Source organism: Halictus rubicundus, chromosome 5 (assembly GCF_050948215.1).
Source record: "Halictus rubicundus isolate RS-2024b chromosome 5, iyHalRubi1_principal, whole genome shotgun sequence".
In the NCBI taxonomy this organism is placed as follows: domain Eukaryota; kingdom Metazoa; phylum Arthropoda; class Insecta; order Hymenoptera; family Halictidae; genus Halictus; species Halictus rubicundus.
Window position 1 is genome coordinate 2,345,743 of NC_135153.1, and position 16,540 is coordinate 2,362,282.

General features: G+C 40.7%; 1 protein-coding gene across 1 annotated transcript in view; it reads right to left on the reverse strand.

The window, feature by feature from the left end:
* Window positions 1-10,343: 10,343 nt before the first annotated feature.
* The window catches only part of LOC143354611 (uncharacterized), a 66,754-nt gene continuing 60,557 nt past the window's right edge, over window positions 10,344-16,540 (reverse strand). The window contains exons 2-3 of the mRNA XM_076788865.1: window positions 10,457-10,572; window positions 10,344-10,379 (exon numbers count right to left, since the gene is read on the reverse strand). Coding sequence (XP_076644980.1) covers window positions 10,344-10,379; window positions 10,457-10,572 — 152 coding nt within the window. The remainder of the gene's footprint in view (window positions 10,380-10,456; window positions 10,573-16,540) is intronic.

Genomic DNA, 16,540 nt, shown 5'->3' on the forward strand with positions numbered 1-16,540 from the left:
GGTGTCGCCGAGTGGGTAGCGATGAAAGGGAGCCCCCGGATGAAATCAAGAAATGCACTTGCACATCGATTTGTTTGCTCTTCCTCTAACCGCCCACCCGGATTCCAGCCGCCCTTCTGTCGTCCCTCGTCCCTCCCGATGCGCCCGATTCCATTCAACCTTTTCTCTTTGCTACTTCAAGTGGAATCCGACTGACGTAAGAATCCTACTTAAACCTCCGTTCTCGCCTTCCTCTAAGACCTCTCCCTGCCCTGTTGTCACCCCCGCGAATCCCCTGCCCGTCTCTCCGCACCTAGCAACCCGTTGTTGGCGCTTTACTTCCCTCCGTGTACCGAACTTTCCTGGCCTCCACTTTTCGACAGCTGGCGAAGACTGACAGGAAATGGCGACTTACGAAACACACGCCGCCACCCCCCCCTCCCTCCACCTCCCGCGAAACCAATCCTGCTTTCCATTGAAGTGAACAATAACGCGGCTCGTTAACGCACCCTTATCGCTGGGAAATTGCGGAACGTTCCTTCGAGGACCTTCGCATTTCCTACGTTCTTCGGTATAAGCCACGACTCGTAACATAATTTCTGTTGTATTTGCCCTCCGTATGCTATGCCCGAGTCATTCGTGACCCGCAGCGCTGGGAATAAGCTCGAGCGAACGTCAATATGCACATTTTCAGTCCGATATAAGATGACGCTTTTTATTTCGAAAGAAGAAAATTGCTATCCCCTCTTTTTCTTCTTCATCCGAAATACGACGTAAGCCGGACCCAAGCCATCGCCATAGTGTCGCGAATGGGCATTTTAGGTGGAAAAAAGTCATGTCAGAAAATAGATATAACATTCAAATATTCTTCTTTCGGAATGTTTACTGAGCCTAACTTATACCCATAATAATTCATTTAATAGCGATATAAGTGTCGAAATCAATACGTGAAAACTCCGAACCGTAATACGGCGAAATCGTACGTTTATATTTCTTCTAAAGAAAATTATGTCAGAGCAATAAATATGAATCTTTAAGCTTCTATGCACGGTATTCTATATTAACATAAGTAAATATTTACATTAATGTTCACAAAGTTTGTTAATGAAGTCCTTTACACTAATTTTTAAAGATTTTTTAAGTACCAGTTTTCTATGCCGGTTAGTTGACTTTAATAGAGCAGAAATAGAATTTAAATCTTGAAAATTTTATTGCATTAAGTTCAAACTATGTAAGAAGGGATTCTGACAAATATCTGCTAACATGCCTGTCACAATTTTTTAAAATCTTTGTAACACCGTACGGTGGACCGAATGAGCATTTTAGAAAAACAGGAGGAAGTGGCTTCACAAATGACGGTAACACGGCTAGATGTTTCTTCAAAAACTTTACAAAAACTTCGAAAATAACAGGCATTAATAAGGACCTTTTTGAACGATTTTTTTTTATATCTTATCTGGTCTTTCTTCAGGTCACAACATTAATTTTCTAAATTTCGAGAAATTTGTTCGTGAAACAAAAGATATATATTTAAATTTATATCCTTGGTTTTATATGTCCGTTGCAGTGCATAAATTATTATTTCATAGTGTAGAAATAAGAAAATCATGCGTATTGCCAATTGGCATGATGTATGAAGAGGCTCAAGAAACTTGCAACAAAGTCATAAGAAGGTTTAGAATTGGCCACACAAGGAAGAATTCGCGTGTATCTGCAAACTATGACTTAATAGCAATGCTGTTAATTACTTCTGATCCCATCATAAATTATTCTAGGGTGATACCGCAAACAAATACAAGTTCACTACCGAAAGGTGTATTAGATCTACTTTTAACAAGAACTTCCGTCTAATCCCATAAGTAACTTGTTCTGTAACTTGTCAGTTGTTTCTATAATTTATGTAATATTTTTCAATATAAATATTATTTTTAAAGGTTTTACATATGTTGAATCTCATTTCATGACCTAACACAAAATTTTAATCGGTTTGAAGAAGCATGAAACGATCTATGATTTTTTTCCACCTAGAATGGCCATTCGCGACACTGTGATCGCCTTAAATCGAAAGAATACATACTGCAGTGAAATAAAGCCGCGTGGTTCAGAAATCGGTATTCCGGTATTGGGCTAAAACTCGCAAGAATCCGAGGGTTACTAATTTTTTTATTATAAAGTAGAGAACTATACTGAGAATTGGCGATATATATGTCGACAACACGGGTGTTGCCAGCTTAGTGTTATGTTTAAACCCCTCGGCGTCCGCGACCTCTCGAGCTTCGTGGGCCCTCGCGGTAGTGAGGATAATTCCGCGACATTTATCATCCAGGTCTTGGCGACATATATAGAGAAATCACAGTATTTCTTCCTAAAATATAGGTAAAATAATAGTGTTACGCGTGATGAAAGGTGGAAGTAAAAGAAAAATGATATCACTGAATTTGATATGTAGAACCTCGATTATCCGAACAAACATTATTCGAATGATTGGAACAGTTACAGTGTTAGTTGTAGCGTTAGAAAAATAAATCGATCAAGGCGGAAGCTTTTAAGGAAAGCACAATACAAAGTAGAAACGAGAGTAAAACGCGTCTAAAGTTTTGCAAACGATTTTCAGACAAATAGTCGGGTATTTATGGCACTTACTGTAATCTGCTATCCCGGGGCCATAAAGAGGACTTTTCCTCTTCGTGAAACAGATCATAAAGTGTCTTCTTTTCCGCTCACTGAGAAATTTTTGCGGCTTTAGCAGTATCAGTCTTTATGCGCTCGCAGCCCCCTATCGTTGTTCCGCGACCAGCAAATATGTTTTTATATCTCCAATTATTATTCCCACTACCTGTATTATTTTCGCGCCATAAATCAATAACGTCGCGCAAATATGAAAACATATTCGTGACAATATTTCGACTCAATCGTTCCGCAGTGAATATCAAGGACGGGAACAATTTCTGTGCACTTTGGTCAAATGAAATGGAAATGTTTACCATGAGAACTTTTTTATTAACAAAATACAGTGAATTCTCGATATATGTCAACAACACGGGTCTTGCCAACATCATGTATCGTCCAGGAGACATAGTGGCCCCTTATGGGGTATAGCTTGCGGTAGTGGGGATAATTCCGCGACATTTATCATCCAGGCCTTGACGACATATATACAGAAATTACGGCATATCTGTCAATTATACGTTAACATACTCGCTCACTTTGAATTTCAAGGTCAAATTTTGTTTATTGCCCGTGACGCGTGGAATACAATTAAAAAGATTTGACCTTGAAACTCAAGGTCAAGGACAATTTTGCGGCAACTTTTTTTTACAGATCTTCATCGATCCGAAGATGTAGAATACGCTTATGGTTGGCAAGACCAAACATTCCTTTACACCCTGTACAATAGAAAGTTAACCCTTTACACTGGGAACTATTTTAACTCGAAAACCATACGTTTTTACCTACCCAGATAGTTTCGTTTCATTTTATGCATACGAAAAAATATTTTGATATAGTCATTTTTAGTGGCGCCACAGCGTCGCGACTCGAGTCCTAAAGGTTAATATTCCTTCCTAGACCGAACCAAGAATAATTTTACCAGAGAAGAAAAAGGGGTGTCCGACGAAAGGTGAAGACAATCATAGCTCGGGTCCGTCAAATTGAATGGGAATACCTCGTAGAACGGAGTTCGCAACAGAAGCATAACTCAGCATGAACGATGGAGCTCGCCGGCCGTCCAGCTGTCTCTTGTAGCACTCCTCATGCTGGAGCCGAGCAGGAAATCCCTTTGCGACACGGCACCGAGTCAAGGAGACGTAGTTCCGAGGCAGCGCTCTGTCGACGATCATTTCGATGGGGACGTTTAATTAATAGCCGCGGGTTTCTGGACGCTTCAATTATAACGCGATTAATTATGTAATCGTCGGGAATGCCGGCGGATCCCCCGGTGACATTAGTCTCCGGCTGTAACCCAGACCCATTCGTCGTCCTCGGTCGCTTTTTCCTTTCATCCCCGGGTCGTACCGGTCCGTTTTGATCCCCTTCGTTTTCCCTGTCGGACGAAAATGGGTCTCGAGAGGAACGACCCTTTTACACTTTTCATCCGACGAGATTTTTCGGCCGAAGATGGGTTTGTTCCGGGGGACGGCTGGGACTCGGACATAAAAAACGAAAACCGCCGGGAGATTGCAAAATCACGAGATGCCACCGGCACGGGCTACGTGGTCTGGATCCGTGAATCTGGACCGGGATTCGTCTCATCGTTCTGTCAGTTGCAACGCGGGCCAGGATGCCGCGCGAATATTTCCGAAGGTTCGGCGAAGTGAAATCCTATCCGAGCCGGTTTAAGAATCCGCGATGTAATTTTCTCAAGGAGCTTCCGCGCGAGATACGGTGTGCCGCGCCGCGTAACGTAACGTACGCCGAGGAATCCTCGGTTCGTTGCACGACCACGCTTCCCATTCGATTTTTATTGGATGTATACTGTGTATGGTTCTTTCGTTTCCGGCTGCAGCGGAAAGCTCCGTGATTCGTCGGAAAGGATATGCCGGAAACGATAAAGTTCACAGTGTAAATAAATTATACGTCGCGACTTTCATAGCGTGCTTCTATACCCTCGTTTCGGTGGAAATTGATGTAAACAAGGTGTCGCGAAATTAATCTTGACCTTCAATTTCAAGGTGAAAAGGTCAACAATTTTGTTTTGAATGCATCGTATTCCATCCGCCACAAAGATACAAAGTGCGAAACGAACCCTGGGTCAAAACTCGTAAAGTAAAGTTTTCCAATTCATAATTATTTGCAATAATTAGTTATCTAACTAATACTGCAAACACTGTGGCTACCAGTAAAACATAACGAGCTGCATCACATCACTAAGGCATACGCTTCAAGATCAAGGACAATTTTGCGGCACGTTTCATTTACAGATCTTCATCGATCAGTAGAATACGCCTATGGCGGCCGAGACCAAGTATTTCTTTACACCCTGTACAGTTGCATAGTCGTTCTAATCCACACGAGATCGAGCATAGATTATGTCAACAGTGTGAAGGTGAAATGTTGTCAAGCTGTGTTTGTTCAGCGTAAATCGTTTGACAGCAGACGCCAATGCGTTTGAAAGGCAACGTATTCGTGTCGCCTCTAGACAAGCTATTTCGAAACTAATTAAGTACGCTTGAACGCAAGAAAAAAATAATTAATAAACTACATTGGATTATTCATGAACGTCCTCTTAACTGCCGAAATTGATCAGCCTGGGAATATCGTTCGTGCGAACCACCCAAACGGACATTGGGGGGATATCAAGTCGAATAGATTAGTACACGATTACGTGTCCACAGTCGGGACCAAATGCAGGCGCTTCCCTAAACTGGGAAGATGGCTTCTGCGAATTCAACCGAAGGAAGGACAGGGGATGTGTGCGAGTGAATACTTGACATTTAGTATGCTCACTTTAGAGGACGAATCCGATATATACGGTGTGTAAAATATACATTTCCCTCTTCTAATTATACTAAATATTTATATATATGAAACGTCCTATCATTTCGTCTAGTACCGTATCAAGTTTCAACGGGCGCGCTCGAAGCTCAGTTAGAGGTCTCATTTTGTTGAAATTGGAAGGCCGGGGGTAGCGGCGGACACTTAAGCGTGCACTACTGTGGTAATGATTAAAGTTGAAGCGCTTCGTGTGCAATTGGCTTCGGACCCAATATTCCACTTTCAATTTGATCTGCTTTCGATTTCATATCTACTTCCAAATACAAAATTGAAGAATGTGTCCGATTACTTACCCTCTTCAGATCCAGCGGTCGTGTAATTTTGATGGCCGGCGATCGTCGTCAAGTTGTCGTCGTGCTGGCGCACGATTCTGTAATTGTCCAACGAGATCTCCATCGGACCGAGGACCACGGAACACATGGACGACCTCTCGATGACCTCGAGATACCTTCTTCAACCGATAGACGTCGATCGGGCCGAGAATTGTCTCCGACGGCGACTGATTCCGTTTTAAGTGTACCGCTTGCGGTGGTGGTGGTGGTAGGGGGGGTGGTATTATTGGAAAGGAAGGACGGGAAAAGGTCGTCGATGGGCCGCCGCGCCGGTCGAACCTAATGAAAAGACAAGCACGATACAGGCGGATGTGATCTTGGTCATGAGATCCAATCATTCGACGTGGCCGCGATTCTGCTCGACTTAAAATATACGTCGATCGATGTAACGTTCTGGTTAGCGAATAAACGATTCAACGTAACAAAAGAAAGGTGAAACAACCAACCGGTAAAGGGGTCGGGGGTGCGAGGGAGGAAAATCGAAGGAACGAAACGAGAGATAGGGAAACGAAAAACGGCCGCGGAATCAAAAGTAAATGTTTACATTGTTAATTACTTCGGCCGTAGTTCAAACGCGGAGAACAATTATTCGACTGCCGATTGAAATTCTGTGGTCTTAGCCGAAAGGTAATTAACTTTTAATTGAGAAAGTTCGACGGGGTCGTGCCCTAATCCCCCCTCTCCGTTTCTCTCCGGATCGCTTCTTGTCCGTTCCGCAACGCTCGCTATCCCGCCTCTTCGACCAACCGCCTCCCCTCCCCCTCCTGCACTGCCATGATCGTCTCCGATAGCTACTTTTTCTTCCCCACTTCTTGCCACGACAGGTTGCTCCTCCTGCCACTCAACTTGTCTAAACGTCCCGATCGTGACGCCCGGGAATCTACAGTTATCAGGAGGGCATTTAAGCGTCCGTATCCCTTTCCTTTCATCGTTTGACCCATGTTGCTTGGGTTCCCTTGTTCGACCCCTGCCGCCCACCCCCACCCCCGCCCCGCTGCGCTCAACCACCCCCGCGGTCCCTGTCCATTATTCAGAGGACGCTCGGCTGCCGCAGAAACAAACGGCTCGCGCATCTCCCGGTTCTCCTCATCCTCCCCTTCCTTTGCCCCCTAGCTGCTCCATCGGCGAGGTCAGAAACTGGAGGCTTAATTTATTTAAAACTCGGGATTCTTCCAACGAAAGCGGAACTTTCCGTAGGAGGGAAGTTTATTTCCCACAGGACGCATACCCGTGTATCGCGTGGCTTATAACGCTATAGAGTTTGATAAACTGCGAGACGCGGCTGTAAGACCGTATTAACGCGGGAATATTCAAGCCTGGGGGATGATTTAGAATCACTTACGGTCGAGTCCCAGTTTATGGAACTCGAGGCCCGCCGTAACGAAGTCGAGAAATTTGATTTTTCAACGATCGCTCTGCTTCTGGTAATTATATTTGCAATAGCCAACCCTTTACCAATTCCAGTCACCTTGAAACATGTTGTCAAGGTCAACGTTCTGAACCATTCCTTCCGGGAGCTGCAGTTTAGCCTGCGACTCAATATTTTTTCGGCCATTTGCCGAAATGGAGACAAAAACAGTTTCGAAAATATTTTGTTTACATAGCGAAACCAAGGTCACCTTGGCCGTATGGCGATGAAACAGCGACTCGCGTTACGTGGGACACCCTGTATAAGATGCGTCAAGAATCAAGGTGCAACCGTTGGTGGTAAAATAAATGTTTAAAACATAATTCCGCGGAAATCATTCTTACGTTTATGTTCAATTACGTGTTTTAAATACTTTAACCCTCGGGTGGCGGGACTTGGATCCCTTTTGACCCAGACTTACATACCTTCCATCTAAATTCTAATTTGAAGGTTAATTGTAGTGAATAATATAATAATTTATCGAACTTCCAATCGCAGTGCAAATTGAACAAATCGGTTCGCAAAGGGAAACAAAATGAATACATTTTTTCCGAGATTTTCGTTTGGCGAATTTTGCTTATTCATCGGAATAAAATCGCAGAATTCTTTACGAGAGTGGACAAAAAAGAAAGAGACTGGAGTACCTTGGCGTGCTTTAACGCAAAAACTGATTACCAGTTTTTTAAACGGAGGGGGGAATAATTCTCAGTTGTTGGATATCCGGGAGGTTTCAGTTTTCTCTTTAAACAAACGGAAAATTGTACTTCAACTCTCCACTGACCCAGCTGCAGTTTTTTCCCAGAAGGGAAACTGTTTCTAAAAGTTACTAACTTCCGCAGAACTTGTAGAAGCAATTATTTCAACGGTTATTCTTGGAAGTCTGTTGGTGTCTGTAACAGGTCATTATAAATTTCGTAGATCCATCAGTACTGTCCGACAAACTAATTGCGAAAGCAAAGTTGTAGAAAATATTATATAAAAAGTCGAAGCGTAGAACATAAATCGAGAAAACAATTCTGAGGACAAATTGTAATATGTTTGTCTTGAAAACAGCCTTCACAGAGGTGATTAGATTCGATTTTTAAAAACATTTACAAAATTTGAAAATATTGTTCTGTTGTTTTTGGCTCGTGCAAATTATTAAGAAAATCAAGATATAGAGAAGATATTATTGCAAAAATATTGCAAATTCCCCGAATATCTTAGTATAAGTTATAAGTTTCAACGATAACATGTGGACATTAATTTAGATTTAATCTCATCATACAATACATTTTTAGGAAATAGTTTTTTTTTCGACGATTTAATTTGAACAAATATTGTACAGAGTGTAAAAAATTAGGATTCTATACTCTCGGCTGTGTGTAAAAACATGAAAGGAACATGTCGCAGAATTGACCTTGACTTTGAATTTCAAGGTCGAAGAAACGAAAATGTTTTTTTTTGTTGCATCGTATCACACTCATTGCAATGACCAATGTTGCGAAAGAAACCGCGGGTCGGAGCTCAACCAAAAGTTCTCCTGCAAAAGGATGTAGAAGTTCAATTAATTCTGAAACTGATGTTATTCAAACTTTAGTCTCGAGTATAGTACGTTTACTCTTTACGTCTTCGAAGTTAACTGCGAGATTAATTTTACGAGAAGTTTTTACTGTTTGAAGTGCTATTTTAGATCATTATTTAAATAAATTAAAAATGTCACGTGCAAGTACAAACCTTCTAGGCATGCTAGATCGAAAAACCGGAATTTATATCGAGGACAAGTCAACAGAATAATGTATAAAAATGGTGATCAGATATACCTTGCCTCTGAATTGATTGAACCTAAATCGTGTACGAAAGCTAAGTTGCACGTGCGTCGAGCCACAGTCCAAAGACATTTGCAAACGTTCATCCGGCATCGTTATCGTGGATTATTGTTAGAATCATTGGTACAGTCGAATGTGGACATATAGGTTGAATCTATTGGCAATGGGATTCCGTTAAACCAGCTTAAAATTGCGGAATCAGTCACATGATACTATAAAGGAAACGATCCCTTTGCGTAGCGTGGGTCCGCTGAATATACCGTCAAATTGAAATGAACGTCCAGTTAGAAACCCGTACGGATCTCACTTGCCGTAGGTAGCTACGTTTATCTTGTATGATGGAAATTTACTAGCCGCATTACCATCTTCTTCGGCCAATCTGCATCGTATACCAAGCGATGGCGTAATTTACAATTTCCGTAGGTAAACATCGGTGTTCCTATTATGAGCTGGATAACCGGCCCGTCGCCATCGCTCGGTTGAGGCTTCCTTCGTCTTGCTATCACTTTGCTCGACGTCTTTCAGTGAATTAGGGATTCCCCGCGAAAATTTTTTCCCACTTTCCTTCTTCAAAATTCGTAAGTGCGTATACAGACCGATCGACTGCGTGTGTCAAATATTTTTATACAGTTCACGCTAACACTAGCTAGCGTTAAAAATAGTAAACATTGGAACCGTGGGACCGTGACCTTGTATGACCTTGCAGGTCGTAGCGTTGTATACGAATGAATTCGTTTTGGCACACTTATTAGGCGGACCCATAAGTAATCAATTATTTTGAAATGTAAAACAAACTTTGCAGCAAATTCAATTTTTTATTTCTTAATTTATTATATAATCTCCACCATTATTAAGAACAGTTTGCCATCTTTCCTGCAAATTTTCAATCCTCCTCTTATAGAAATCCCGGGTTCGTGATGCAAAATATGACTCAAGGTGTCTCCTTACATCTTTTACCGAAGTGAATGTTTTATTTCTTAAATAATGCTCCAGAGATCTGAAATGATGATAGTCAGAGTTTTTTCCTGAGTGAGTTTCGCTGTATTTCGGTCAATTTGCAGTATTACACCTTTTCTGTGGACTAAAGATGCCCTCTTCTTCAATAGTTCTGAATACAGCCGTTGTAATTGCTGACAATACAACTCAGCAGTAACTGTTTCTCCAGGTTTCAACAACTCAAAGTGAATTATGCCACGACAGTCCCACCAAATGCACAGTAACACCTTTCTAAGTGATAAGCTAGGTTTAAGGGTTGATATTGCGGTTTGATTTGCAGAAAGCCATTGCTTGGAACGCTTTATGTTATCATAAAGAATTCATTTCTCATCTCTGGCAACGATTCTGCTGAGAAATGGATCTCTACGAAATCTGGATAGCAATGAAGTGGAAATTGATCGACGAATATTCTTGTTGGTCTCAGATAATTGATGCGGTACCCATATTCCTTGCCTATGTGCCTTTCCCATTTTGTGTAGGTGCCATTGTATAGTTGACCATATGGACCCAAAGCTTCTCGATAATTCTTGTATACTTAATTTTGGATCAGCTTCCACTAGAGATTTTTGGGTGTCATTATCAAATTCAACTGGTCGTCCATTTCGACCCGTCGCAGAGATCATGATCACCAGCAGCAAACCCTCTGAACCAACGTTGACACATGTTGAAAAAGTATGCAATGATGAATATGACCCTCGGAAGGTACGGACGCCGCCATTTTATTACAGGGTTGTATAAAGAAATTTATACTTTTTAGAATATTTTGAACACAGGCTGCTTTACCGAAAACTGTAAAAGAATACGTGTTTCCTCTTCAACGATCCGTATAGAGCTAAACGGAAAACAAATTCTTTGCAAATAATTGATTACTTATGGGTACCCCTAATATATTTTAAAAATGACATAAAATTTTATTGAAAAAATTGAAGGTCACCATCATTTCTGAAAAAAAATAGTGCAAACGCAAAAAGATTATATACGCCATTACGTTGCTTGCAAAGTTCAGTATTACTTTTTCTTCGGCTTATTTCAACACGACGAGTCTACCAACATCTTCCTCCACCTCCCCGGGCTTTTTAAGACGTAGAAACTTTCGCCACTTTCGAACTTATCAAACTCATAGAAATTCGTTTGACGAAAGCTTCTCGACTCTGAATTTTAACAACTCCAGCCTGCTCTTGCTCCACCCTCAGTCAATACTCGACAAACCGACTGATTCGGTGAATGGACTCATCCAATGCGTGGATCGTTTCGATCATTCATCGAACATCCTTGAAGAACAACCGACGATGTTACAGGCTCGTTTCCGGGACCGATTTGTCACCGACCAGGAAGATTCCGGCGTCTGTGAATTGAAATAATCATGAGCAGATTTGCATACAACACGAAGGCGAGGATCGAGTGCTACGCTATCAATCCATGTGAAAGGTTTCTTGATTGCACGTTCAGTGACTATTCACTGAAGGACACGCGGCGAACTTTCCAATCAATCGGCGGGTTTTTACTTCTGATCGTTTAGGCGTTATAGAGGAACTGCGACAACGAGGGTAGGCAGGTTGATATCCACGGAAGATTTCAGTTTATGAATGTCTCTGCCTCGGTTCCCAGGCTGACAGGTTGCTCGAAGTAAGTCATAACGTGATTGCCTTTTCAGACTGTTTGTGCCACCTGCCAACGAAGCACCGTAAAGATTCGATCTAAGCAAACCTCTCGGGACCGGGCCATTGCTTAGATCATGGCTGTGCAGCGTCTGCCCCTACGGGCAGCGATTTTCTTGCCCTGGGCATATGTACACAGAACGGCGGGCACGAAGCCACGTCCCTGCGGACACGAAGCCACGCCCTTGTGGGCAATGCTGCATGAATTTGTCACACGCGTTGTTACAGATACATGGTCAGCTACGGTTGTGCTATGGCCTACCCCCACTCCGCTGAGTTACTTGCCCGTAGCTTTGCCCGCGGGCATCAGCGGTCGCCCTTCCCCGCTAATAGGCATGCCGAGCAGCTCTGGCTTAGATCGCACAGTTCTACTACTCTTTTGTGACGAACGTAAAATAGGACAGCGCGTGTAAACACGGACCGTGCGGGCGAAGGAGCAACAAAATATAGCGTATCAGCAAGACAGTGATATTGCCATAATGAAACTTCCTTATTTTTACTTATTTTTCATGAAATTTCACCAAAATATGTGTGACATTGGCAATGTCAAAAATAATAAAATAGAGGTCAAGACAAAGAAAGCAGCGAACATTCAAAGGTTTTTCAATGAGATTTCGATAACATATTTCAAGGTAGTTTATTAAATTGGAGATGGCACTATTATTCTGAATTCTAAATATTTACCAAAATTTGTTTAGGTTTTACACAAAATTCAACATATCCGTCATAACGTTCGAGGATTAAAGAAAGTTGTACAGGCTTAATTAAATAATTTTACGCTATATTCTTTGAGCTGACAGTGGTTTCAAAACATGAAGTTCGACGACATCGATCGTAAAGTTCACTAGAACTCGCATCGCGATACAAGATGCAACGTGGATGGATTCCACGACTGGCCATAAATCCGTGACTTCAGCGACTATAAAATATACTGTACAGAGCAGCGGGCGAATCGGAAGATTTTTAACCCGACCCACGTAGCGAGGAACCGGCCCTTATCTCCCGGAGATTTATTTTAATTCGTTCTCAGGACAGATGCTTCTTAGGGCAGGTGCAGTAGTCGTCGGCGGAGTCCTGGATAACTGCAACGCCGGTAAGCAGGATTATCCACCAGAACGTATAAGTACACACGGCGTTATGTGTCTTCCATTCCGTAGAGTAGATTCGAGCAAAAGGCGAGACAAAATGAAAGAGGGAACGCCAAAAAGAATACCAGAAAACTGCCGTTCCATCGCTTCTCCCTCTATTTATCCGTCTCGCGGGTTGACGTACACTGACGCGAAAAAGTTTTTGTACATAGTGCCGCTCACATCCTGGCACAGTGCAAGAAAACCTGACCGATAAGGTTAAATGACATGTTTTTCGTCCGGGCAACAATTTCGTAAACATTGAATCGCTAGTTCATTTGGATTCTATCCTTTCTTTCTAACTTTCTATAACTTGATTACGAATGTTTGTCTATTTTTCCAATTTTTATCGGATAAATAAATACAGTGTTTTCTCGATATATGTCCGCAACACGGGTCTAGCCAGGGACATATATCGACCAGGAGGAACTATACTTTGATCCAAGCCGAACGTAGAAAAGGACGGCGAAACTCTAGAGGCCTCTGTCGCCCAGGCACCGTAATGTCCTACACGATGCATGTCCAAAACCCGATGCATGTCCAAAACTTCTTTATTTTTCACTACTTTTTTATGGGACTTTCACCAAAATATTCGGGACATTTTTCCAATGAAAATGGTACGAAATATGATATAATTCCGATGATATTTACTTGTGTAATGAACGATGAATGTTGTTTCCCATCACAATTATATTAACGGAATGATATCGTGTTTGGTAACCTTTTAATCAGAAAAATTCCACAACTATATTGGTGAATGTCCCATAAAAAAATAATGAAAAATAATGAAATTTTATTATTGGATTAGTAGTGGTCTCACACCGATATACCCGACCTGTATTATGCTATACCCCTTGGCGACCGTGGCCACTCGAGCTTCGCTGTCCTGTTCTACGTTCGGCAATGTATCGAAGAATAGTATCTTCTAGCCGATATACAGTGACGAGCAAAAGTGTAAACACACTTCGCTAGTTTTACATAAAACGTGATAATACAACCTATTTTTCAATTGAATGATAAAGATTAGGTACTAATAATTATAAAGTGAATAGACAACATAAACAAAACACAACAGTTTATTTTCGTTAATATTAACAATATACGGAATATTTATCGAAAATAGTCCAGTACCAAGACCTTCCATCAGATTCAAATCTATTAATTTTTGTTTCGTCAGACCATAAAACTCTTTTCCAATCTTCTGTTGTCCACTCTTTGTATGTATGAGCAAATTTTTTTCGTAGTTTAATATTTTTGTCTGAAAGAGTTGGTTTGCGTTTCTTTTCTTTCGCTTTTAACCCGATTTTTTTTAAAGAGCGGCGGATGGTCCATTCACTTGCATTTACTCCAACGTCTTGAGCCGCGATTATTCGAGTTTTATGACTTTCAGACCGAAAACGATGTGCAATTTCACGTGCACCTCTGTCAGAAACAAGTTGCGGTCTACCGTTTCTGGAAGAAGTTGACACACTTCCATAGGTTTTCTTTATTCTTGCAACCATCGTATGACTTACACCACATTTTACTGCAATTTGCCGTAGTGAAAAACTTTTATCGCACAGTGAAATGATACTGTTTCTTTTATCTGCACTAAGTGGTTTCATCTTGACTTACGCGTGCCAACTAATTTTCAAATAGGAGAAAAACTGTGTGAACACCAGTCTAAACGTGTCTTACTACAGTTGGCTATCAGTGTTTGTTGACAATTTCATTTCCCTAGCATATGTGTACTATCTTAATCGTTTCTGATGATACGTGCAAAACTGTAAACATTGCTTTAAATCCTTATTTTTGTAAAGTATATATATTGTTAACACTATTCCTACCGGGACCGGTCAAATGACCGTTTTTAAAATTTCGATTAAAATTTCCTATATACAACGTAATTGAATCGCCTTTAAACTTCACGACTTTTCCTAAAATATGCGTATAATACATTTTTCAATATTCACTTCTTTTTTGTTGTTTATTTTCTGAGAAAAATTTGTAGTCTGTCTTACCTACCGCGACCGGTCATTTGACCGGTAGAACGATTTATATCTTTTTGTAATAGTAGTCTTTCAAAGACTCAATTCCAAAACTATAAAGTCGTTACAAACGAAAGGTAAGGCAGTTGTGGTATGATTTTAGCCGAAAAGTGCCATCCAGGGACTGCTTTACGGCACTTCAAAGTGTTTACAGTTCTCGCTCGCCTATCGGCCTCGCGGTGTTTATTTGCCTGATTGGTATCCGAAGCGGTCCAGAACCTCGGATTTTCTTACACCGTCTTATCTACTATGACTGTAAAATAAATAACATCATAGCCGAAGGAGATGCCTAGACGTCTTCTCACGAATTCAAATCAGTAAAGTCTTGTGAGCTGAACAGAGAGCATCAAAACGTGAAAGTTACAAGGAGCATATTCGGCAGTCTTTTACTATTTTGTATTTTTATTCTATTATTATTCTACTTTTATTTTATATTGTATTACGTGTTATAAGTGTCATTTTCAAAAATGTGAACAAACCAACAATACTTCGTAGTAAGTTTCACATTTTATCTTTTGTTCAGTTTTTTATCCATCTTGATTTACATTTTTATATTTATATTTTTATTTTATCCCTTGAATATTCATTCCCAAAATATCTAGACGTTCGAAATTTTTGATATTGAAAATGACAATACGGAAAATTATGATCTATTTGAGAACGAGTCGAACACCGATGAGGACGAAGAGAATGTTTCGAACGTACGTAGAGGACGAAAGAGAAGGAGATTTTTAGTTACTTCCGATAGTGAGAATGAGGAAGAGGTAATCGAAACTGCTGTAGGCGGAACTGTTTGGCAAGAAGTAAAAGAAGGGTCTAATCCTGGAAGAGCACCTATTCATAATATTTTTAGGGGAACATCAGGCCCAACGGGGTATAGTAAACGAAATATTATGCGGTGAAAACGAATAAAATATACATTATATACTCCTAAATAAAGGAAACTATATTTTTATACTGTTAAATTGGCTATTATCTTCATTCTATATTAAAAAATATAAGTTGTGCTAAATACCGGTCATTTGACTGGTCGCGGTAGGAATAGGTATACATGAAGTGTCGGTAGGAATAGTGTTAATATTATCTAGCATAAACTGTTATCTTTTGTTTATCACATTCTGCATATAATTATTATTACCTAATCTTTATCATTCAATTGAAAAATAGGTTGTATTATCACGTTTTATGTAAAACTAGCGGAGTGTATTTATACACACTATCGGCGGGAAGGGTATTAATACCTTTTCCACAGACTGGCGCCAATCAGCGGGTCAGGTATTAATACCTTTTATGCAGAACGTACGCTAAGTGTTAGTAAAGCACTTACCAATGCTTGTTTCTTTTTCATGTAATGAATATTTTGTTTTGCACAACTCTTTGTAAGCAACCTTCAGGTTGTTAAGCAACGACGTGACGTGTGAGTCAAGCTCATGGTGTTACCCGCCGATAGTGTGTTAACCCTTAGCACTCGAGTGGTGACTCTGAAGCACCACTAGAAATTGTTGTGGCAATATTTCAAGGAAATTACAAAAAATATTACAAAATATTTGTTACATTACAAAATTTGTATTCAATTGATTACTAAACATTTAAATATTATATGTGGAAATCGAATCAGTTTCGTATGAATAAAATGAGAATATTCTAAGACGGAAGAAAAATTTAGTTTTAGAATGAAAATAGCGCCGAGTGCAAAGGGTTAATATTAAAAT